The sequence below is a fragment of the Epargyreus clarus genome, unplaced genomic scaffold (assembly GCF_041222505.1).
Source record: "Epargyreus clarus isolate Ecla_fem2 unplaced genomic scaffold, WU_Ecla_fem_2.2 ptg000011l, whole genome shotgun sequence".
NCBI lineage: Eukaryota > Metazoa > Arthropoda > Insecta > Lepidoptera > Hesperiidae > Epargyreus > Epargyreus clarus.
The window spans coordinates 1,013,047-1,037,508 of NW_027332219.1; the positions used below are offsets into that span (position 1 = coordinate 1,013,047).

The following is a 24,462-nucleotide window of genomic DNA, read 5'->3' on the forward strand; positions in this document are numbered from 1 at the left end:
CTACACGTAATAAGTTAAGAAAGCTTTGTAAAAATAAATACTAATCACAGGTAACAAACAAAAAATACATCAAAACTTAATAACATTTAGTAAGAATTAAAAAGATGCTCGTACAAAAAGAACTTCATTTCTTCATTATCTGCTTCTTTCAGTAATTTCAGGATCTCTTGTCTTTCCTCCTGCGGAGCGTCGTTGCCGCGAGCTGCGAACACGTGTTGCGCTAACAGCTGAGACTCGCAACCACCAACCATAAGACCTCTTATCATCGACAACACAAGCTTCGTTACACCGCTATTATAGCCAAAATATGAACTAAAGTATCCTACAAGACCGCTCTGATAGAATTATATGATCGATTTGAAGTAATTCTTCACTAAATCTCGTAATTCGATGCTAATGTATTTTCCAAAAACGAACCCAACTGCTCTCGTTCCTTCGTCTTGACGCATCGGTTTGTGCAACACTTCTGGCTTCTGTTTCATAACTTGTCGTATCGACCTACAATACAACATTGTTAAATGCATGTACACGTATTTCTCGAAATATTTCTCCCGCGGTAAGATACGACCCATTCGCTCCAAAATTCGCTGGAACATCGGTATGCAAGACACATATTTGTTGTTCAAAAACGCTTTAGTGTATTTCATTGCGAATAAGAAATCATCCAAGCACTCGATTAACTTAGATTTATCTTGCAATTCTTTGTAAATCATTTCTATTTTATCGAAGAACGGATCACAAACATTTTTAATCTTGGCCTTTTGTTCTTCTTCACTTTGAGATATAAGCAAATATTTTGCAATGACACGAAAATACAAGCAAATAGAACTTAAATTTTGTTCGTCTGTTATGATATCTTTGTTCAGTTTGTCACGTATAAAATTTAATATAATATCATTAAGCGAATCGTCTTCTACGTCCGTGAGGGCATTTTCTATCTTACAGAGCATCGGCATAGCTTCCTCTTCGTTCGCTTTAAGGAATACCTTAAAGACGGTCGTCCAGTATTCAGCATCAATGTTTGTCTCCAAACTTAAATCGCCAAGAATACGACGTACATATTGCATTGAAGTTTTAGTAAGATCAAGTTTTAGTATGATTAGTTTAATTTGTTTCCAATTATAAGTGTCAACAGCGCCTTTGCGGAGCTCAGCGAGAACAAATTTTACAGCCTTCGTAGGTCTCGCCTCGATGACAGTAAGAAGCACCTCGTGCAGAGAATCAATTCTCGGTGAAAGACGCAAGGCTACCGGCATAGTTTTCTTCCACTTCAAACACTTCTGAATATACTTGTCTACGTCTTTATCGCTGCATACTAGCACTTTATTGGAAATGAATTTGGCTCCAATCACACGCCAATCAATCACATCAATGTCAATTTGTGGTCTAGCGATAAGAGCGTTGGCCCTTAGAGCTGCTGCGAACTTCTTTTGTGTAATTCCTGTCTTGCCGTCAGTTTTGGTAATATAATCTTCCAATGATTTATTACTGGCATTTACTAGAAATGCGAACGGACGTGCAAATGACACGCGGCAATTCTCGCTAATAGCCTTATCTAATGCGTTAAGATGTTGAACTGAAAGTCCATCAGGGTCAGAAAAGTACAAAACTAACGAACGTAGAAAACGATCGTGATTTGACTTCTCCTTCGATAACAAGGTGATAAAACTTTCGCCGTTCGCCAATACTGACACATCGTGTTTCAAAGCGTTCATGTAAGCAGCGTCCGTCTGGTTAATCTTAAATGACTCAACGAGTAAATGCTTTCGAGCAATCCTCAACTGGTAAACACGTCGTAGTGTAGTCTCGTCTTCACGCGCGGCACTGATAAGCATCTCCTCCGCTCCGGGTATGGTATTGACACGAAGATTATAAGCTTTAAGTGTGTCTAAAAATTTGTTCGGTTCATTCGCAGTTATCAAAAGAGCGGGTAATCGTTTTGCAACTATCACTTTTTCATCACCGTTGAGAGAATACTCAGTCAGGTCAGAAAAGTCCCGGAGATAAGCTTCAAGATCAGTTTGGGGACACGCAGAATCTGCTAGTAGGTGACGCAGGATAGTTGCATGTAATATTTCACGTACGGAAGTGTTCGCCCATTTCAACAAGAGCTCCCACGTTTCAGCCTGGAGCCGCCAAGCAAATGCGCGTTTCACCATCGACCGAGCAACTGCATCTCGTAGATTTTCTGCCTCGTTGCTGTGTCGGTCCACTAAGAAGTTTAATAACTGTTTCAATTTTGTTTCGTTACTCCCAGCCTTGCTCACGAGAACGAGAATCATGCTCCTTCTCCCTTCTATTGTACCCTCAATTAGCAATAGCTTTCTAAACTCAAAAAATACTTTGTCAAAATTCATGAAACGATAACGATCGTATAATGTGTCCAAAGTGCTTTTATGGCTCATGCACATCTCCATATGACACATTCCACTTTTGGTGAATTTGCGTTTCTTAAGCATTGAACGCCAATTCGCTGAAGGCTGTTCATCATGTCCTACATCGTCGAACGGGTCATAAACGGGTTCATGTAACTTCAGACGTTCGGGGGGAGGGTAAGGCCAAGTATCAATCTCGCTTCCGAAAGATTTATCAACAAAGATTTGCTTCTTAATTGACTCCCTTTCCTGTACACACAAACGTTTGAGGAACGGTTCAGCATTCTTATACTTAAACGACAAACCAAGATATTTCGCACGGGCTAGTCTGAATACGATATCTTTTATTTCGTCACAATTTAAAAACGTCGCTTGGGTTTTATTATGTAGGAACCACGCTGTATATAACTCGGGCTTGGTCAAATACCTATTTTTATAATTCTTCATTATGTATCTAGTAATCGAAGGATTAAATGGTTTAAGTAAATTTTTATCGAAATATTTTTCAATTAAATCAAGAAAAAGATTACCGTCTGCTTTCAGGACACTCATGATACTATTGTGATACTTGACATTGCTTTTTATATAACGAACGTACGCTGCCTTACTGTTTTTTAAGCCGTCGAAGTATAGTTTGGCCACTTGCGGACACGCCTCGCACAATATTCTCAAATATTTTGGTGTTAATTTATCCATCGTGCTAACAAATTGATCTGTAATAACATCTTTGGAGCAGTGCCAAAGAAATTTGATGGCTACATCGAAATTGCTTTTGTAGTACTTGTAGAACTCTAGACATCTTTCGGGATCTTTCAGGTTTAGTTCTATATAGTTTTTCATTTTGTTGACTGCAGTTGTAGTCATCTCTGGGTATAAGTGGCTTTCAAGATAAAGAGGGTTGATAATGTGGCTATATTCAGGTTGCAGAAGCCAATGACTTTTTAATGCTCTGCTGACATATAACATATCTTTATCCTTTAGATTTTTGATGATATATTCAACATCTTTATGCTTGGAGGCTAGCTCGATTTTAAAAATCCTATCTATAGGGCTCAATTCAGGTTGATCCAACACGGACTGGAGTGGTATGTTTTGTTGGTATGCGTTATTCACCGTGGAATTTAGGGAATGCAGCCTTTCCCCTAAGGTGTGTCCAACCAAGGTCAAAGGTAAGATGTCAGCCATCTGGAAAGAAAAATATAAAATGGTAATTTACAAGTATGAGACAAAGTCCAACGATGAAGACTGTTCAAAACAAAACAGCACTTAACAAATATTATGAAATACTCTTATGATATCGATTTTTATAAGGTAAATAAATAGATCCCAGATAGCTCTAGCTCTGCAGCAAAAGTCCAATATTGCTGTTCTTCGAAGCAATTGATACTTATAGAGCTTTAAAAGCACACATGAATGTGCTTATTTTTATCAAGTATTTTATCATCTGTGTATTACTGTTTAGTGATTTAAAAATGATACAATTATAAAGTGAATATTACTATAAATATTACTATAATGTGTAGTGAATATTACTATAAAGAATTCAGTAATTCTAAAATTAACATTTTAGAATTACTGAATTCTTTATTTAGAGATTTTCTTATTTTCAAAAACATTTTTAAAGCAAATAACAGTACAGCTTAAAGCACAAGACTAACAAGTTAGCTCGATTATCCATGCAAAGCAAGCAGTAGGTTAGAAAAAATAGCAAATAGTTCATAAATGTAAGTATAATAATAATTATTATAATAGTAATTATTATTGATCGTTGTGGCGTTATTACAAATTAATTAATTTTATACTGACTTACAAACCATGCGTGATAACGCGACACCTGTCCGTAGTTCACGTTAGTTTTTTTTTTATGTAAAAATCGACCTTTTTTGCATTTATAAAGAGTTGAAGTGTTTCTTGACAATCTCTTAGTTAGAGCCTATTCGATTTTTGATAATCTTTTTTTTTCATACATTGCAAACATTCCACTATGATATCATCACGGTCAGTTCTCAAGTTATAGTACTATAAATATCATTAAATAGGTACCTAATTATATTACTGTTAAAAATAATGCAATTTGATTTTTAGGTAATGGAGTCATCATCATCATCATCAACCCATTACTGTCCCACTGCTGGGCACGGGTCTCCTCTCAGAATGAGAAGGATTAGGCCATAGTCTACCGCGCTGGCCAAGTGCGTATTGGTAGACTTCACATACCTTCGAGATTTTTTTTTTATAAATATCTCAGGTATGCAGGTTTCCTCACGATGTTTTCCTTCACCGTTTAGCAAGTGATAATTAATTTCGAATACGCACATAACTTTGAAAAATCAGAGGTGCCTGGGATTTGAACCTCGGACCCCTCGATCGAGAGGCCGGTAATGGAGTAGAGAACATTAAGTACCTAAATATACAATCATTCTTAGTAAAGAGAACATTACTATTGCATTACATGTAAACTAAAAGTAGTATTAGACTTACCTTATTTTCTGCCACTCCCTATTATCTAAGTTTAACTAAATTCGAGAAATGCCTTATCTTTAACCTCACAGATCAATAAGCTGAAAAAGCTAAGTATATACCATAAAGTTATAGGTAAATATGGAGGCCAGACTTAGAACAAAATCTTGAGGCAAATACCTACGTATCTCCATCCCGCTTTCTGTGGGCCGACCTCTCTTTCTAGTGTGGACTATAGTATTGCTATCTTCTTCTTTAAATCTCCTAGAAAATTCTTAGAATTAGTCACCACACTAGCCTAACCAGAAGTTAAACACTGTCAAATATTTTACCTTTAAATAAATACTTGAACTATGATTAGTTCAATTGAAAATCCCAAAATCGTAGGTCACGTATGCATATCTGGGTTGGCAATTCAACGAATTATAATCCCATTTCTTAAGGATTCGGTAATGTGGCAACATTGGCCCTATGTGCCAAAATAAATAGTGCAATATGGCGGTTGTTTACTTTTCGGTTCATAGCTTGGTTTGAGATTTTTCGTTTAATAAACATTGTTATAGTTAATAAAAATGGTGCAAAGTTGTGTTGTGAGTGGTTACGATAGTACGTGGTGTCCAAATGGTGATATAAAATTTCACGCGTAAGTGTTTAAACCCTGATTTCTGACATCGAATCATTGTAAACATATTTCTTTGTATTTTCACATAATTTCCTCCTAAATCGATTAACCAGTGTTTTCAAAATAATTGTAAAAGATAACTATGTCAAGATCAAATACATTTACATTGAATTTCATTGATTTTTTGGAAGTTAATTTATTTTGTTTACATGACGAAGTATTGCAGTAGTGTGACCATAATGAGGATATATCTGGGACTTTCCGTAGACCGTAGGACCTTAACAGTTTTAACTAATTATCTAGGTTACTTAGTTATTGCATACACTCTTCTCCATTCTTAAGGCAGACTATTTTTTTAGATAATATTGAATTTATTACATAATAAGGAGCTCGTGGCTAAGTAATACCAGCCACACGGGTCGATCCATCAGGTTAAGCTACGCTTGCCGATGTTCGTCCGTGGATGGGTGACCATGACCATCTTTACATACCGAGAATCCTCCGGGCCTCGGCAAGCACGTTAAGCCGTAGGTCTCGGGCTCCCGGCTGTAAATCGTGGATCTTTGCCAGTCATTATGGGTCGTTAGAAGCCCAAAAGTCTAACAACCAGTCTTATCAAGGGGCATCGTATTATCCAGTTACTGGGTTGTGGAGATCAGATAGGCATTCGCTCCATGCAATTCAGCTGCATCCGGTTAGACTGGATTGATATATTATTATAACTATTTATATTACTTTTTATTAAATTTTTATTTATAACTATTCTGATATGTTAATAAGTTAACATTAAAACCATAAATATTTTATTTTTTAGATTTCCTCAAAATGATACTCGAAGAAAATTGTGGCTATCCATTGTACCATTGAAAATGAAGTTCTATAAAAGCGCAAGGATTTGCAATTTGCATTTTCAAGAAACAGATTATGATTTAAAAACAAGACGATTAAAATCAACAGCAGTTCCTACTATATTATTAAATCAACAAATAATATCACCAGTCAAGGTAAAAATGTCACTTAATTTAATTACCTATATTACATATACATAAGTATTTATAAATAATGGTAGTTCAAATATAATTATGACAAAAGGCAACATTTTGTAAAATACATAATCATATTATAATTTTCAGACATCAAGTACATTACATGAAGAGTCTATGGTGCCAACAGCTGCTTTGGCTGTACCAAGCACTAGTTCTACTATTTATAAAAGTAATTCTCCACATAAGGAAATGGGAGTTAAAAGTGCTGGCTGCAATGTTGAAGACCATTTCAGTAAAATACAGTGTCGGGAAGTTCTTGGAAATATAAGCAATCTTAACAAGTTAACTGTAAGTTCTCTTTCCTTTACTTAATATTAAATACATACCATTTATATGTATTACATAATATATTATTATGAATCGTTTTAAATACCACATATACCTAAACTCGTTAACGCCGACTGCGATGTGGTAACCGTCACTATAACAATAAGCATGAAGCTCCTTTTTTGACGGTTAATTCTGCCTACTCATGAAGTCGTTTCTTCATGTTTACTGTATCATTTGTTTTTGCTAATGGATAGGCCCCTATGTGTTTGGCGCGTCAGTCCTCCTTACTCATGAAGGGTTGCTCTTTTAAATAAATATACGAGTATTACAAAGTTGAAGAGCAAATATTTTTTATTTTATTTGAAAATTTATAATAATTTTCTAATCCGACATTATTTGTCGGAGAAGTTTTTTTGCCAACTGAATTCTTTAAGGAGATAGAACATGCTGTGACTTTTAGGAGTGGAGCAATACCGCATTGCACCGCTACTATAACCCTATAACCGCGCGGCACAACTATTATTTATTAAATATTTAAATAAAACAATCAACTGGATTATAAACATATAGTGCTGATTTCACAAAGTCTTCTTGTTTTCTTAGGTCAGCAGCAGTGAAGACCACGTTCCTGCGATGATTTGTAGGGGCGTACAAGCGAAAATAAAATCTAATAAAGAAAAAATACTTCAGAGAAAAACTAAAATTCTGAAGCAGAAAGTGACGCGTCAAACTCAAAAAATTCAGGATATGTCTTCCTTAATAGCAACTATTAAAAAGTATACGCGTCAGTCAGAAATTGAAAATATTATCCAAGGGCGATTTGCTGATATCTGTAAGGAGTTCAAAAAGCCACAGAGAAATCCACATGGTATTCGTTATAGTGAAGAAGTGAAAGCCTTCGCTTACGATTTTTTAAGAAAACATACATCTTTGCCTCATGTAGAAACGATACGAAGATCTTTGTCTCGATTCAACTGTAATGTTGGTTTCTTATCTGAAGTACTCGAATATTTAAAAGAACAAGTAAAATTGCCTGAAAAAATACATTTAAAAAATGTTGTTGTTTTTCAACGAGCTAAATTGATGGGCCAACTTGGAGAAAATAACATAGAAAACAAATTAATCAATGTCGTATCACAATATTTTACTCCTCTGTTGCAGGAAATGTTTAACCATCCGATCACGGACTCCATTCAATGTAATGATTTGCATGAAACTAAGATAGTTAAACAATTAGTTATATTACTTCTGTCATTCTGAACTCTAGATACTCTCTTTTTGCTGATGACCTAAAAATATACAGAACAGTTACATCAATTAACGATGCCAACCTTATCCAAAGTGACCTCGATAGAATCAATGAATGGTGCAATGAGAACATTATGACTATAAACACCAAAAAAACGTATCATATAAAATTTACCCGAAAAGTAAACAATATATCAGCGACGTACAAACTAAACACTGACAAATTAACGGAAGTAAGTGAGATCCGCGACTTGGGCATAATAATGGACAAACAATTAAGATTTAAAGCACACCTTGATTCAACCGTTAGGCAAGCAGCAAAAATGTTAGGGTTCCTGAAAAGAAATACAAAAGAATGTATACTACCTAAAACCAAAATAATATTATATAACGCACTGGTCAGAAGTAAACTTGAATATGCATCAGTAATTTGGAATCCCCAATACGAAACTCATTCTCAGCGAATCGAAGCTTTACAACGTTCGTTTACAAGACACCTAGCTTTCCATTCAACTGGAATCTCCCATATGGCCACTTATGACCTTCGACTAAAGCACTTCGGAATGATGTCGCTCTATAATCGCCGTTTATTGCTTGATGTGTGTTTCCTTAAAAAGCTTTTGTCTGGTGATTTAGTCTGCAATAATCTGCTTAGCAACATAAGTATTAACATCCCTTGCAGATATCCGCGTAATTACATTAAGAATATCTTCTATATTCCCAGGAGCAGGACAAATATCCTCAAAAACTCTCCGATTTCTCGCGTATGCGCTGAGTACAACCGATTATCAACTAAGAACGTAAATATTGATATTTTTCACGACACTATTCTCAACTTTAAAAAGAGGCTCATCTCTCTTCTCTGTCCTGAGTAAGCCATGTATATTTTATTTTTGTTTTTTTCATATGTATCTACTTAATATGTGTTTACTACTTTTTTTTTCTCAATAACATGTCTCAAATTTGGCGATTGTTGTACACTCCAGTAAGTGGCATGCATACTGGCCTATATCTTGTGAATGTTACTTATATGAATGTTTGTATGTTATGCTGTTGTTGTGTCTAAAATAAATAAATAAATAAATTAGCTCATTCGTTTTTTTTAATGCGTATACGTGCTCACTTAAAGAGCCACAAAGAAAATATTTTCCGAGATTTACGTGGTAAGAGACAGAAACTACACAGAACAATCATATTTAGTCATTTATAATAAATAAAAAAATATATAATATATGATTTTAATTTGGAAAGTGTTTTTGTTTTTTTTTATATATTGCCGTTCCTATTATATTCCCGTATAATATATATACGTAATATTAAAAATAGCACACGAGTTAAAAAACACCTTAACACCCTCCTTACCACTCCTGCTCCTTAACACTGACTAACCCAGAAATTTGTAAAAAAAATAGCTGTTTATTATGTTACATTATTCAACAAAATTAACGAAACATCTGATTTCTTTTTCGCAATTTCTGGGTTGGTCTCTTAGTACCAGTTGTTGTAAAATGATGTGTACAATGATGTCTATTTCTCGCGCCCGCACAGATCTCAGTCATTCATTTCGTATTGCCGCGGTAACTAAACCTATGTCCTGGTCATGATTTATTTCCGCGAAAAATTCTGTCCATGTCGACCCAGCACTTTCTGCGTGATTAGACTAATGACAAACAGCCAAATTTACAAACCCAGAAACATCTAAACTTTCACACTTTAACAAACAGCTTCTTTCATAATTTACTATATGCATGCATAATTATCATGATCTATATTATAATCTTTAGGGGCTCGGTCTTAGTAATAATGAGATATAGATAATTATATAAATATTATTGTAAACCTATAAATGGACAGCAACAATTATAGCTATGTCCTGGAAAAAATAAATAAAGGTTACCCTACTTAGACAGAGAGGGTCTGCCCACAGAGAGCGAGATGGTGATACATAGGTTTTGCTTCAAGTAGGTATTCGAAGTGTGTTCTCCATATTTACCTATAACTTCATGGTATATACGCGAAGAGCCCTGCCTCCGTACTTATACTTGCACAGGTGAATCAAAATTGCAGATTAAAATTATAGAAACAACAAATCGCTTCCATGAAGCAAAAAACAAGAATAACCTTGAATGTATTCCGTAGTGTTTCTACAGAGCATCTATATTTATTATTTACCAATCGTGAGGAAAATTATAAATACATACCTACCCTTTCCAATATACAAAATAGTATTATTTTTTTATAGCAACAGCTACTAAAAAGGCTTTAAAAATATTATTATTTATTTTAATTAAGCTCTACATTTTGTTTATCTGTTTTTATATCCTATAAAAAATAACAACTTCAAATTGACAATGTCGTTATGACATACATTTTACCATAGATATATTATCCTACTGACGTAGGCAGTAGTAGCGAAAAAATTCTACGTCTATGGGAGAATATCAGTAATATTTAGTAATTAATCAGTATAGGTATTCTGTGCATATAAGTGATAAAACTGCCTCCTTCCGAGTAAAATTTCCGTAATTCGTTCAAATTATTTAGTTACAGTAGTTTGCTTTGTTAATTTATATAATCAAAACTTATTAAGTCTTTATTCAGTTTAGTACAATAATGTTGTTCGACGATAAGTCAGTGTTATCGGCATTAAAATATTTAAGTGGCTTTGAGGTGAAAATGCCGTAATTGTGACGATACTGTTATAATTACTAATTTGTTTCTTGATTTTGGTGTAAGTGTTGATTCTGTTAAAAGGGCGTCCGTTAATACTGGCGCGTGTGCACGAAATGGCGTGCAACTTTGGCCCTTCCCACATTGGGCAGTCAGAGGTCTCACTCTTGCCGCGAGAATCGAGGATACCCACCATTTGTGTAAAATAAAGACATGAAGCTTGGTACTCAACTTTCTCATTTGTAATAATGTGAACATTGCCACTTAAAAAAACTATTTCTTAAGCTCTTTCCGTCTTTGACTTTGATTCAATGAAAATTGATAAATTACTCGAAACCGTAAATAATAAAATTGTATTTTTCAGATGGCTGCCGATCCAGTTCTGAAAGAAATACTGCTCTCTGGTAGAAGAGTTGAACTGGCCGAGGAACTTAGTATTTGCAGTGGCCAGTGATATAAAAAGAACGCTTTGTGGTTCAACTCCACAGGCACTAATGTTGTTATATCTTAGACTTGTAATTAATTAATACAATATCTATGTTGAGAAAAACGCGTTTTATATTGTTCAAACCAGTTTATATATTCAAATCATAACTGACGTCTGACACTTGCCAAAGAGTTGCTGCCAGTACCTCATATATACAACAAATGTCACTCATATTCTGCTTTGTATCAGCAGTGTAGATCTGCTGTGTTCTGAGGTAATGTGTGGTAAGGGATACATAAATGGTGTGTTCCAAGTTAGACCTCAGGATTACATTAACTAATAAGTATTAAATCATAACAAGTGACATTTCAAAATTAAAATATTTTTTTAAACATTAGCTAGAGGAGGTTTTTCAATGGAACAACAATATGTTTTAACTAAAATAATTATAAAATAAAACAAATATTTTTATTAGCAAATTTATTTCTTTAAAAAAATGATACATGTATAAATGCTTAGTAAATCTTTTTCAGAACGAGTTAGGCAAGTGCAAGAGAAGCTAGAAGAATTTATAGATATAGAAGCGTTGAACAAAGAGAAGTAATAGTTATATTAAATACTTATCACAGGTTACAACGAAAAATACATATTAAATATAACAATTAATAACTTTTAGTAAGAATTAAAAAGATGCTCGTACAAAAAGAACTTCATTTCTTCATTATCTGCTTCTTTCAGTAATTTCAGGATCTCTTGTCTTTCCTCCTGCGGAGCGTCGTTGCCGCGAGCTGCAAACACGTGTTGCGCTAACAGCTGAGACTCGCAACCACCAACCATAAGACCTCTTATCATCGACAACACAAGCTTCGTTACACCGCTATTACACCCAAAATATGAACTAATATATCCTACAAGACCGCTCTGATAGAATTCTATGATCGATTCGAAGTAATTCTTCACTAAATCTTGTAATTCGATGCTAATGTATTTTCCAAAAACGAACCCAACTGCTCTCGCTCCGTCGTGTTGACGCTTCGGTTTGTCCAACACTTCTGGCTTCTGTTTCATAACTTGTCGTATCGACCTACAATACAACATTGTTAAATGCATGTACACATATTTCTCGAAATATTTCTCCCGCGGTAAGATACGACCCATTCGCTCAAAAATTCGCTGGAACATCGGTATGCAAGACACATATTTGTTGTTCAAAAATGCTTTAGTGTATTTCATTGCGAATAAGAAATCATCCAAGCACTCGATTAACTTAGATTTATCTTGCAGTTCTTTGTAAATCATTTCTATTTTATCGAAGAACGGATCACAAACATTTTTAATCTTGGCCTTTTGTTCTTCTTCACTTTGAGATATAAGCAAATATTTTGCAATGACACGAAAATACAAGCAAATAGAACTTAAATTTTGTTCGTCTGTTATGATATCTTTGTTCAGTTTGTCACGTATAAAATTTAATATAATATCATTAAGCGAATCGTCTTCTACGTCCGTGAGGGCATTTTCTATCTTACAGAGCATCGGCATAGCTTCCCATTCGTTCGCTTTGAGGAATACCCTAAACACGGTCGTCCAGTATTCAGCTTCAATGTTTGTCTCCAAACTTACATCGCCAAGAATATGACGTACATATTGCATTGAAGTTTTATTAACATCAAGGTTTAGTATGATAGGTTTAATTTGTTTCCAATTATAAGGATCGACAGCGCCTTTGCGGAGGTCAGCGAGAACAAACTTTACAGCCTTCGTAGGTCTCGCCTCGATGACAGTAAGAAGCATTTCATGCAGAGAACCAATTCTCGGTGAAAGACGCAAGGCTACCGGCATAGTTTTCTTCCACTTCAAACACTTCTGAATATACTTGTCTACGTCTTTATCGCTGCATACTAGCACTTTATTAGAAACGAATTTCGCTCCAATCACACGCCAATCAATAACATCTATGTCGATTAGTGGTCTAGCGACAAGAGCGTTGGCTCTTAGAGCTGCTGCGAACTTTTTTTGTGTAATTTCTGTCTTGCCGTCAGTTTTGGTAATATAGTCCTCCAATGATTTATTACTGGCGTTTAATAGAAATGCGAATGGACGTGCAAATGACACGCGGCAATTCTCACTAATAGCTTTCTCTAATGCGTTAAGATGTTGAACTGAAAGTCCATCAGGCTCTGAAAAGTACAAAACTAACGAACGTAAAAAACGATCGTGATTTGACTTCTCCTTCGATAACAAGGTGATAAAACTTTCGCCGTTCGCCAATACTGACACATCGTGTTTCAAAGCGTTCATGTACGTAGCGTCAGTCTGGTTAATCTTAAATGACTCAACGAGTAAATGCTGTCGAGCAATCCTCAACTGGTAAACACGTCGTAGTGTAGTCTCGTCTTCACGCGCGGCACTGATAAGCATCTCCTCCGCTCCGGGTATGGTATTGACGCGAAGATTATAAGCTTTAAGTGTGTCTAAAAATTTGTTCGGTTCATTAGCAGTTATCAAAAGAGCGGGTAATCGTTTTGCAACTATCACTTTTTCATCACCATTGAGAGAATAATCAGTCAGATCAGAAAAGTCCCGGAGATAAGCTTCAAGAACAGTTTGGGGACATGCAGAATCTGCTAATAGGTGACGCAGGATAGTTGCATGTAATATTTCATGTACGGAAGTGTTCGCCCATTTCAACAAGAGCTCCCACGTTTCAGCCTGGAGCCGCCAAGCAAATGCGCGTTTCACCATCGATCGAGCAACTGCATCTCGTAGATTTTCTGCCTCGTTGCTGTGTCGGTCCACTAAGAAGTTTAATAACTGTTTCAACTTTGTTTCGTTACTCCCAGCCTTGCTCACGAGAACGAGAATCATGCTCCTTCTCCCTTCTATTGTACCCTCAATTAACAAAAGCTTTCTAAACTCAAAAAATACTTTGTCAAAATTCATGAAACGATAACGATCGTATAATGTGTCCAAAGTGCTTTTGTGGCTCATGCACTGCTCCATGATATATTGTTCGCTACGACACATTGACCGTTTAAGAACTTTGCGTTTCCTAAGCATTGTAGGCCAATTAGGTGATGGTTGTTCATATTCATATGCATTATGTTCTATATCGTCGAACAGGTCATAAACGGGTTCATGTAACGTCATATGTTCGGGCGGAGGGTAAGGCCAAGTATCAATCTCGCTTCCAAAAGATTTATCAACAAAGATTTGCTTTTTAATTGACTCCCTTTCCTTTACACACAAACGTTTAAGGAACGGTTCCACATTCTTATACTTAAATGACAATCCAAGATATTTCGCACGGGCTAGTCTGAATACGATATCTTTTATTTCGTCACTGTTTAGAAACGCCGCTTGGGTTTTATTATGTAGGAACCAAGCTGTATATAACTCGGGCTTGGTAAAATACCTATTTTTATAATTCTTCATAATGTATCTTGTAATCGCAGGATTAAATGGTTTAAATGAAGTTTTATCGAAATATTTTTCAATTAAGTCAAGGAAGAGATTACCATCTACTTTGAGAACACTCATAATACTATTGTGATACTTTTCTTTGCTTTTTATGTATCGAACGTACGCGGGCTCGTTGTTTTGTAAGCCGTCGAAGTACAGTTTGGCCACTATCGGGCACGCCTCGCACAATATTCTCAAATGTTTTGGTGTTAATCTATCTATCATGCTTGCAAATTGATCTGTAATGACATCTTTGGAGCAGTGCCAAAGAAATTTGATGGCTACATCGAAATTACTTTTGTAATATTCATAGAACTCTAGACATCTTTTGGGATCTTTCAGGTTTAATTCTATATAGTTTTTCATTTTGTTGACTGCAGTTGTAGTCATCTCTGGGTATAAGTGGCTTTCAAGATAAAGAGGGTTGATAATGTGGCTATATTCAGGTTGCAGAAGCCAATGACTTTTTAATGCTCTGCTGACATATAACATATCCTTATCCTTTAGATTTTTGATGATATATTCAACATCTTTATACTTCGAGGCTAGCTCGATTTTAAAAATCCTATCTATAGGGCTCACTTCAGGTTGATCCAGCACAGACTGGAGTGGTATGTTTTGTTGGTATGCGTTATTCACCGTGGAATTCAGGGAATGAAGCCTTTCCCCTAAGGTGTGTCCAACCAAGGTCAATGGTAAGATGTCAGCCATCTGGAAATAAAAATATAAAAAGGTAACTTACACATGAGACAAATGTTAAATTTTCAATTTTCATCAAGTATTTCATCGTTTATGTATTTATGTTTATGTTATTTAAAAATAATACAAATATAAGGGACACATTATTACGAAGAATTCAGTTATTCTAAAATCTAAATTATTATTAATAAAAACATTTTAAAGTGAATAATAGTACTTACTTACAGCTTAAAGCACAAGACTAATAAGTTACCTTGATTATCCATGCAAAACAAGCAATAGGTTAAAAATTTTGGCAAATAATATTTAAAAAAGGTGATCGTTTTAGGATTATTACAAAAAAAGTTTCTTACTGAAATACAACCCTCATACAACTTATGCGATAACTTGAAACCTGCGTGGGATGCGACACCTGCCTGTAGTTCGCATTATAGTTCTTTCTATGTACAAAATCGACTTTTTTGCATTAAAAAAATGTAAATCTGTTGTTAAAAGTTTCTTAGAGCCTATTATTTTGATCGTTTATTTTTATACTTTATAAACATTCCGCTCTGATATCATCACAGTCAGGTAACAAGTACGTGCTAAATATCGTTAGATAAATATATTACTGCAAAAAAATGCAATGAGATTTTTAGGTAATGAAGTAGATAACAGTACCTTAGTGGCTTAGTAAAGCGATTATTATTATTGCATTACACGTAAACTAAAAGTGTAATATTAGACTTACCTTGTTTTCTGCCCCTCCCTATTATCTAGGTTAATTATACATACGATAAATGCCTTATCTTTAACCTCACAGATCAATAAACTGAACAAGCTAAGTATATACGCGAAGAGCCCTCCCTCCCTACTTATACTTGCACCGGCAAATCAAAAATAACCTGTTGCAGATTAAAATTACACGAAAAGCCAAATCGCTTCCATGATGCAAAAAACAAGAATGACCTTGAATGCATTCCGTAATGTTTCTAAAGAGCAACTGTATAATATATTTATTGTTTACCAATCGTGAAAAAGAATATAAAATTATTATTCGTGTCTGTATATTATACCCTTTCCAATATTCAAAATAGTATAATTTTTATATACATGTTACATAATCAACAGCTACCAAAATAAAGCTTCAAGAATATCATTTTTTACTTTAATTAGGCTCTACGTTTTGAATTATTGCAGAAAGCTGTTTTTAATTTCTGTTTAAAAAATAAAAACTTCAAAGTGACAATGTCATTATGACATCTATAAGTTATAAAAACTGTCTCCTTCCGATCCAAGCAATATTTTCGTTCAAATTGTTTAGTAGTTAGCGTATTATGATAATTTAAAAAAACATATTAAATCTTTGTTCAGTTTAGTACAATAATGTTTTTCGACGATAAATTAGTGTTATCTGCATTGAAATATTTAAGTGGAGAGACTGCTCATGTCTGTAGGCTGTGCTTTGGTTCCACCGAGACGAAGGAAATTGCTATGGACGACGGCGTTAAGGTGAAGACGCCGTATTGTGACGATACTGTTACAATCACTAATATGTTTCTTGAACTTGGTGTAAGTGTTGATTTTGTTTATAAGAGCGGTCGCTAAAATTGGCAAATGTGCACTGAGCAGACCTCCGCCCCGTTGATTATTTAGCCACTGTTCATGAGCTCTTGTATTTTACTTAATATATTTTTCAAAATTTTGCCACATTTATCATGTGATACTTAAAGTGTATGTGGATATATCATTTTGACCAAAGTGTGACCTTTTGTTTGTAATCTCTTTTTACAAATGAATTTATTTATTTCAGGTATCATCAGAGCCACATCTACCACAAGTGTTGTGTGTGGACTGTGCTACAAATACAATTAATGGCTACTTATTTCGCAAACTATTCCAATTCTCCGTGAATGCCTGGAATAATGTTTTAACTCGTCTCTCTGAGAGTTTATCACAGTCTGAAAAAATTGGTCCTAACGTCAAAAGTATATATCTAATGATAAACAAAAATGATAACATATTATTCACTAGCCGAAAAAATTGCACTGTTAGAAGTAAGAAAACAGCTCTTGCAAGAATCAAAGATATAATGAAGAGCAGACGAAACTATTCAAAAATTAAAAAGATTAACATAAATAAGATTTGTGAGGAGTGCGGTAAAAAGTTCTCCTCTCGCCTATGCCTCGCAAAACACTTAAAACTTCACACAAACTTGGAGAATCGTTGCACAATGTGCCCCAAAAACTTTTCCAGCAAATTCCAATTACAGGACCATGCAGAGAGGGTTCACTATCCAAAAAAATTGCCATGTCCAAAATGTCCAAAAATGTTCAGTACTGAGAGAGTACTAAGGATTCATAAACGAATATCACATATCACAGCCACTTGTAAGATTTGTAAGTTGCAGTTCCCATCAGTGACAGATATGAGGACGCATATGAATATCCATGAACCTAACACATGTCCGAGATGCAAGAAGAAATTCTCCACCAAATACACCTTCAAGTGTCATGTCAAGATATGTGGAGTCAAAGAGAAAAAGCCAAACTTCTTCTGTGATATATGCAAAAAAGGCTATCGGGGAAAGAATGGTATACGGTCTCACTTGAAAATCTTTCATGGCTTCGGGGAGGCATTGCCATGCAAATGGTGCGGGAAAAAGTTTGATGCTCTGAGTAAATTAAACAACCATATAGTAACACACACAAAGGAGAAGAATTTCCATTGTGATCAGTGTGGTGGAAGATTTGTCTCACAAGCTGCCCTGGTGTACCACATAAGGCTGCATACAGGAGAACGTCCATTTCCTTGTGATCTGTGCAATGAGAGCTTCCTTTCGGCATCCAGAAGGACTGAACACAAGAGGAGAAAGCACTTTGGACCCACACAAGAGTGTAAAGTGTGCCATGTGAAATTTGTGACCGGCCATCAGTTACGGAAACATGTACAGAGGCATTACAATCCACATAGTAAACTTTATATCAATGATGATGGCCCTTGACACAATAAAAACTTGTGTTATTAAATTTATGCTGAAACAGAGGCTCCCAATCTGTATATACATACATGAAATAATCAAACTTACACATACTTGGATTATAACAATAATTACAAGTAAATATTGCAAAAAAGGACTGTATCCTTTAAAGGAAAGTTTGCTTTTAATAATCTTCAATTTAGTAATCTACTATAATTACATTTAATATAAAGGATATGGGCTTCCATCATTGATGCATCATAGATCATAACCCAAAGTGGTGCTTATTATTAATAATAATATAATATGTCAAAATAATTTACTACAGTGAAATAAATAGACCAATTTTACTCTTAATAGTTTTATTGTATATACACAATTACATATTGATCTTTTTCAGCAGTCCTAGCTAGTGAAAATATAAAACTATCTAAGCTATACATATATCCTAAGTAATATTAAATAACTATGTTAAAAATATAGATATTACATTTGTGGAAAATCATATTGAAATAAAGTATATACCCGATTTATGGACAGAAATAGCTGATCACTATGGTTATTTATTATTTCAAGTGGTATCACACATGTATTATACAAAGAGTACTTGTTTCTGTTTCATTTGTAAATCCATGCCTTTGTATTGCAGGAATAACAAAAAGATATGTTATTCATTAAGGACTAAGTTGGAACACCTCATGTAACTTATACAAGTATATCTTGCTTAATACACCCTTCAAACCAAAATACAGCAGCACTTTAATACTGCTGTTAAAATAAGGCAGAAATAGGTGTGGAGTTGGCACCTCTGGAGACAAATCACAAAGGGTCCTACCACTCTTAAAAATGTTTTTTAAAGCTTGTAAGCTGCTATAGTAGTTTCAACTGTAACAAGCATATCATCTTGTTCTTGTAAATGTCATTTCTGTGGCTCAACTTTTATTCTCATGTTCTGTTCTCCGGGCATGTTCGGTGGGATCATGTTCCTGCCGTAATACAACTTACTACTTGGGTCATGATGCCTGCTGATGTGTTGTTTTAGGAAGTGACTAGTGACGAATTTTCTAGAGCATATTTCACACATTAATGTAGGACCAACATGTCTGAATTTTATGTGTTCAGCTCTCGCCGAAGCATTTACAAATGTTTCGTTACAGATTTTGCAGCTGTACGGTTTTTCTCCTGTGTGCCGTCTCGTGTGATACAAGAGAGCTTCCTTTGTAACAAATCTACTCTTACATATATCACATTTGAAGTTCTTTTCACCAGAATGTTTTATCATGTGGATCTTCAAGTAACTTGGAGCTGTAAACTCCTTTCCACATTCAGGGCAAACGTGTGGCTTTGCATTCTCGTGAGCAAATCTAATGTGCACCCTCAATCCACCTGGCGTGCTGTAAGACTTCTCACATTTTTCACATGTATAATTTCTTACATAATTACTTCTTATGGGATGTGGGTCTATCTTATCCACAAGGCATAATTTAACATGTCGAACAAAGTATTCCTTTGTTGTATACTTTTTCTCACATTTAGGACATTTGTACTTTGACGAATGCTTAGCTTCATGAATATGTAACTTGTCTAAACCTCTGAAAGATTTTCCACATTCCTTGCACACATGTATATTGTGTACTCTATTTTGATGTTTCATCAAACTCTCTTCTGAATTCCGGAATTGTGAGCACTCTGGACATTCAAATTTATGATTGGATGTTATGTGAAGGCGTAACTCTGATTCAGATGGAAAAACATCTAGACATTTTTCACAAGTAAAATTTCCGTGGCATTTTAGATTGTGGGCTTTCAGCTCTAAGTATGTTTCGAACCAATCAATGCATTCTTCACATTTAAACGGGTATTCCTCATCATTGATTTTCTTTGGATTATTTTCGACTCTAATAACATTTGTCTCTAAATCCTCAATATTAACATATAAAGCTTGGTCCTTATTACCGATGTCTATGTCAGTGGAGAATATATCTGTTATGTTATCAAATATCTTATTCAGAACTTCAGTCGAACTTCTGGAGGCTTCAAAGAATTTTCTAGCTTGTAACGCACTTTCCACACAGCTTATACACAATGCTTCAATACCAGGAATTATGTCCATCTGAAACATATGGAGGAGTATGATAAAATTATGAATATTATTAGGCAATGCTTGGTTTAAAGTTTAGACTAAAGAATGAGGGAAATCAAATAGATTCTACAACCAATGCTAATACTATAGGTTTCATTACAATGGACACAATCACCTACTAAGTGTCGACCTATTACGGCGCAATAGATAAACTAAAAAAATACAGGTTCTTGTATAGGAATCATCTTCTATTTTAAACTTTTATAGTAGCTATAGGTTTGTACACTAAAAATTTCAAATGTCTATCTAACGGTTCATAAGATGCTATTATTTCGTATTACGATTAATCCTCAATCAGGTTGGCCAAGAAATTTTACTTATTTAGAAAATATAATACTTTGATCTACTTACATCTTCGCCCAGCATTTTTGCAAGTATATCAGATAGCGATGTATAGTCCTGGGTTACATTGTCTACACAAACCAAATCGTCCAGACGTACATACTGATTTTTAATATTCTTCAAACATAACCTACAATTACTGTAGCGTTTTGCATTCAAAATATTGCTTACAAGAATATTAAACTCAGTTTGATCAATCATGATGATTAATAAAATATCTCGAAAAAATAAACTTCAATGTAATCAAAATATACGCGGGCTTTCAGAAATTTTCGTTCAACAATTTCACAAAAATATCCTCGCTAGGAACGCCATGTCAAATTGTCATAGTCAAAATGGCGAAAAATGGAAATTAAATATTTTCGATATATAATTTATAAACTTCACTTGAATCTTAATTATTTCGCTCTTATTGTAAACAATTATATCTGTTCTTCAAATAATTTTGATTAAATATATGAAATGATTTATTCTGTTTTAAGACAAGCGACCTCGAACCATAGACAAACTAAGGTTTATAGCAAAGAAAACCTTTGGTCACTAATAGGAACCGAAGCAAGAAACCTAAAAATTAAAAAAACGTTAAAATAAATAAGGCTTTAGTTTTTTTGTAGACATAGTACAGGTATCTCATAAGTAAAATGTTCTAGGACTGCTACCAAAAATACATTTTGATTTAATGAATAACATATTTTATTTAACAACAATTATTTTCTTAAACACACACGTTACAAGTTACACGTTACAAGTTTAAAACTACCAAAACCAATTATCCATTCCCAGTAAACGTTTCTTAGCAATCATTTTACCGACAACATTTCCAAACACATTACTTGCATCACTGACTACTTGTATTAAGTCGAGGGGAAAATCTGGAAAAAGAATATGTACCTTTATTATTGCCGTTAAAAATCATTAAAAAACAAAATAAGCTACCTTAAAAATGATATTGCAAAAGAGCATAAGGTCGCCTACAAACTAAAAATTGTCAGCCCGCGACTTTTCCTGCTTTTCCATTATTATTTAACTTTTAATCACACTGATACGACAATACTCCACTACAATACTACATCTGTCGTACACTTAGACGCAGTCGTATTTCAGTATAATTATAATTTCAAGCTCATATAATGCCTACTCACCCTGCGAATGCTAGTACGTCTGGTGTGAACGGAGCCTAAGTTCAAGTGTTTAAGATACCCTGTATATAATAATACTCTATGGTTTAAGATTTCCAGAAGCTGATTATTAAAATTATTAAATTATTAGAGCAACGTTTATGAACTAACCTTTTGTCTCATTTCTTTCTTCTAGCTCTATTGGCATACTTACACAAACATTTATATTTCCAAGGAACTGAAATGCACAACTAAATAAATTAGGTACTTACATGTAATAACAAAAATGATAAAGGGAAAAGGACTTTAAAAAGTCTCCGAAAGAAATTGTGTTATACATATTAGAATCTTAACGTATGCTTACCGTAATCACAAATAAAACACAAACAATAAACGAGTAAGGATATATCATTTTGTACTTTTAAGATTTTTTCATGCCAATAAAAATAAATAATAATTAAATTTTACCACATAATTTTAAATCCAACAAAAATTCGCGCTATTGTGCACAGCGATGTTGATTTTAGATTCTGACAGATAGATCTTAGATATACGTCAGAATAGTCTATGACTTATTTTAGTTTGAGGAATCTGTGTTCAACTATTTATAAAAATATAAATTCCTATTATTAAATTAAATTAAAGATGTATAAATTTATATTATGATTGTTTATAATAATGTTATTAAAATATATTAGATACTTTACAATCCATTTCACAGGTAAACAGGAATGTAGTGGTAACATTACCAAATCTGTGAGATTGTGATGAACCCTTTATTTAATAGCTATCTCTTTCACTCCTTCGACAGCAAGCAAAATGGCTGCAACTCGTTGGACTGCGACAGACGTCCCGTGAAATATGTGTTAAGTCGAGCGGTCATCATTGTAAATAAACATTATTGTGCAAGTGCCGCGTTCCCCGCAGTGCCCTGTGTCAGTGCATGCTGTGTTCACAATAGTGTTAACATTGTGTTTACCTCGATACAAAAAGGAGGTTTTGTGAGTGTTTTGTGTCTTGTTTTCGCGAAAAACATCCCCCAGCCATCTGTTTTGGATTTATGTTAACTTGACCACGGTAAGTGGCAGCGACGCCGCCCTGTTTCATTCTCAAAAGTAACTTTAAAATAGTTTTGTTTTTGTGAATGCGTGTAAATACTTTTGTGAATTCGTAAAGTTTTGACAGGTCGCTTCGTCACGCTCCTTTTCGCGTTATTCACGTACGCGCGAGCGAGATAGGTGCTAGGTATGCGGAGTTGTGTCACTCCCTATCCGTAAAGGAAAGTATGCCGCGTATTATTGTTTTGGTAAGCGAGTTATTACGAAATTATAGATTCGTAGACTGTCCGAGGTGTCGGCGGTAGTGGTTCGGTGGCGACTACTCTGACCGAAGTTAGACCGTGACATAAGGCGCGTAGGTAGGCTAGGTAGCGTGCCGTGACCCGTGACATCATTTTAGCGTATTTTAGGATTGATTAGACTTATTTTCACTATTCGAAGCTTGGCACACACGTGTGTCGCGGGAGACGGTGAGACATTAGTGCCTAGCACGGCCCTACACGCCTGGAACGCCCAAACTAAATTAATAATGCTGTTATCAAAGGATGTAAGTAGATTAGGTCACCGCTACACTATCTGTGTGGCAAAGAATTACCTCATGTACTAATAGAATTCAATGGGTTGGTAAAGTTATCGTAAACAATCATAATTGCTAATGCTATTGTTTTGGGTAAGAGTGGAACATTGTCTCATTCATGCCCGCAACTTATGTTTATTATGATCACTTACAACTATGATCCAAATATGACTTTATCTTGCCATTTTGGTACAAATCCCTCTCATTAACCTTCAGGTTAGGAGATTACATTTTGTTATTATAATTAGACATGTTATGAATAATACTTATTTACTCAACTTTTAGTGCTATCCTAATCTTTAACTTCGATAACACACAACTGGTATAGTATTTGAAAAATTCACCCTGTATACTCTTACTTAGATTATTTAATGATTTTCATTCAATAAACATTGCACTCATATTCTATGTTACATATCATATTAAATAAACTATCAAGAACTGTCATAAATATGATTTTTAAGTCTACTTTCATTTGATAATAACTGCTTATACTTATCCAAGACATTCTAATTAATTTCTCAGGAGTAGCAAAGTAACAGAATACTTAATGATTAGAAAGATAATTATTTACAATTAAATTGTTATATGTATTTTTGGGGGAGTATAAATGAATGGTCATAGTTTCATGGCATGAATGTCAGTGGAGATTGAAAGTCATACACACACATCCAGATGAATGATCCAAAAAAGTATAATAATAATAATTTATTTCAGACAAAGTCCATTAAATATATAGTCCCCGCCAAACTGCTAGTCCGCTCTGAAGTTGTTGCGAGCAGGTGTAGTCTTACAACTTACTATGGCAATGCGATTCATTTGGCATGCAATTTCACAGCGGTCTAGCAGTTTATGCAGACTATACTAATTTGTACAAATTTTCAAAGTTAAATGAAGTTACCAGTGAAAGGCAGGTGGAAAAAGCTCCACAAAATTGTCCAACATTAGTGTGCGAAGTCTACTCTTTTACAGTTAGATTACAGGCT

General features: G+C 34.6%; 6 protein-coding genes across 9 annotated transcripts in view; 3 read left to right on the forward strand and 3 right to left on the reverse strand.

The window, feature by feature from the left end:
- Positions 1 to 83: 83 nt before the first annotated feature.
- LOC140745787 (uncharacterized) lies at positions 84 to 4,957 on the reverse strand. Of its 2 annotated transcripts, none has more exons than XM_073077692.1 (2): positions 4,857 to 4,957; positions 84 to 3,560 (listed from the first exon to the last, which is right to left on the reverse strand). In XM_073077692.1, exon 2 carries the CDS (start codon positions 3,558 to 3,560, stop codon positions 345 to 347), a length of 3,216 nt encoding a protein of 1,071 aa, XP_072933793.1. In that variant the 5' UTR covers positions 4,857 to 4,957; the 3' UTR covers positions 84 to 344. The 2 variants fall into 2 exon arrangements, with proteins under 2 accessions (XP_072933793.1, XP_072933794.1); XM_073077693.1 differs by lacking the exon at positions 4,857 to 4,957 and adding an exon at positions 3,647 to 3,668.
- A 432-nt stretch (positions 4,958 to 5,389) lies between these two features.
- Positions 5,390 to 8,033, forward strand: LOC140745742 (uncharacterized). The gene is made up of 4 exons (XM_073077636.1): positions 5,390 to 5,478; positions 6,272 to 6,461; positions 6,591 to 6,791; positions 7,377 to 8,033. The coding sequence occupies exons 1-4, from the start codon at positions 5,408 to 5,410 to the stop codon at positions 8,031 to 8,033; spliced, it is 1,119 nt and encodes a 372-aa protein (XP_072933737.1). The 5' UTR covers positions 5,390 to 5,407.
- Positions 8,034 to 11,583: 3,550 nt separating this feature from the next.
- LOC140745786 (uncharacterized) lies at positions 11,584 to 16,231 on the reverse strand. The gene is made up of 2 exons (XM_073077690.1): positions 16,010 to 16,231; positions 11,584 to 15,291 (listed from the first exon to the last, which is right to left on the reverse strand). The coding sequence occupies exon 2, from the start codon at positions 15,289 to 15,291 to the stop codon at positions 11,791 to 11,793; it is 3,501 nt and encodes a 1,166-aa protein (XP_072933791.1). The 5' UTR covers positions 16,010 to 16,231; the 3' UTR covers positions 11,584 to 11,790.
- A 287-nt stretch (positions 16,232 to 16,518) lies between these two features.
- Positions 16,519 to 18,588, forward strand: LOC140745791 (uncharacterized). Its single transcript, XM_073077699.1, has 2 exons — positions 16,519 to 16,830; positions 17,072 to 18,588. The coding sequence occupies exons 1-2, from the start codon at positions 16,645 to 16,647 to the stop codon at positions 18,260 to 18,262; spliced, it is 1,377 nt and encodes a 458-aa protein (XP_072933800.1). The 5' UTR covers positions 16,519 to 16,644; the 3' UTR covers positions 18,263 to 18,588.
- A 37-nt stretch (positions 18,589 to 18,625) lies between these two features.
- On the reverse strand, positions 18,626 to 21,161 carry LOC140745789 (uncharacterized). 3 transcript variants are annotated; one of them, XM_073077696.1, is made up of 2 exons: positions 20,733 to 21,161; positions 18,626 to 20,351 (listed from the first exon to the last, which is right to left on the reverse strand). In XM_073077696.1, exons 1-2 carry the CDS (start codon positions 20,922 to 20,924, stop codon positions 19,158 to 19,160), a joined length of 1,386 nt encoding a protein of 461 aa, XP_072933797.1. In that variant the 5' UTR covers positions 20,925 to 21,161; the 3' UTR covers positions 18,626 to 19,157. The 3 variants fall into 3 exon arrangements, with proteins under 3 accessions (XP_072933797.1, XP_072933799.1, XP_072933798.1); XM_073077698.1 differs by lacking the exon at positions 20,733 to 21,161 and adding an exon at positions 20,501 to 20,661; XM_073077697.1 differs by lacking the exon at positions 20,733 to 21,161 and adding an exon at positions 20,497 to 20,660.
- Positions 21,162 to 22,638: 1,477 nt separating this feature from the next.
- The window catches only part of RhoGEF2 (Rho guanine nucleotide exchange factor 2), a 244,303-nt gene continuing 242,479 nt past the window's right edge, over positions 22,639 to 24,462 (forward strand). The window contains exon 1 of the mRNA XM_073077703.1: positions 22,639 to 22,918. The gene's annotated coding sequence lies outside the window, so the exon portion shown is untranslated. The remainder of the gene's footprint in view (positions 22,919 to 24,462) is intronic.

Bases quoted from the DNA above. Each gene is read 5' to 3' on its own strand.
- LOC140745791 (XM_073077699.1), top strand. From the start codon at position 16,645: ATGTTTTTCGACGATAAATTAGTGTTATCTGCATTGAAATATTTAAGT. The intron at 16,831-17,071 runs GTAAGTGTTGAT...TATTTATTTCAG, and splicing joins ATATGTTTCTTGAACTTGGT to GTATCATCAGAGCCACATCT.
- LOC140745742 (XM_073077636.1), top strand. From the start codon at position 5,408: ATGGTGCAAAGTTGTGTTGTGAGTGGTTACGATAGTACGTGGTGTCCA. The intron at 5,479-6,271 runs GTAAGTGTTTAA...TTTATTTTTTAG, and splicing joins GGTGATATAAAATTTCACGC to ATTTCCTCAAAATGATACTC. The intron at 6,792-7,376 runs GTAAGTTCTCTT...TTGTTTTCTTAG, and splicing joins GCAATCTTAACAAGTTAACT to GTCAGCAGCAGTGAAGACCA.
- LOC140745789 (XM_073077696.1), bottom strand. From the start codon at position 20,924: ATGATTGATCAAACTGAGTTTAATATTCTTGTAAGCAATATTTTGAAT. The intron at 20,352-20,732 runs GTAAGTAGATCA...CATATGTTTCAG, and splicing joins CAAAAATGCTGGGCGAAGAT to ATGGACATAATTCCTGGTAT.
- LOC140745787 (XM_073077692.1), bottom strand. From the start codon at position 3,560: ATGGCTGACATCTTACCTTTGACCTTGGTTGGACACACCTTAGGGGAA.
- LOC140745786 (XM_073077690.1), bottom strand. From the start codon at position 15,291: ATGGCTGACATCTTACCATTGACCTTGGTTGGACACACCTTAGGGGAA.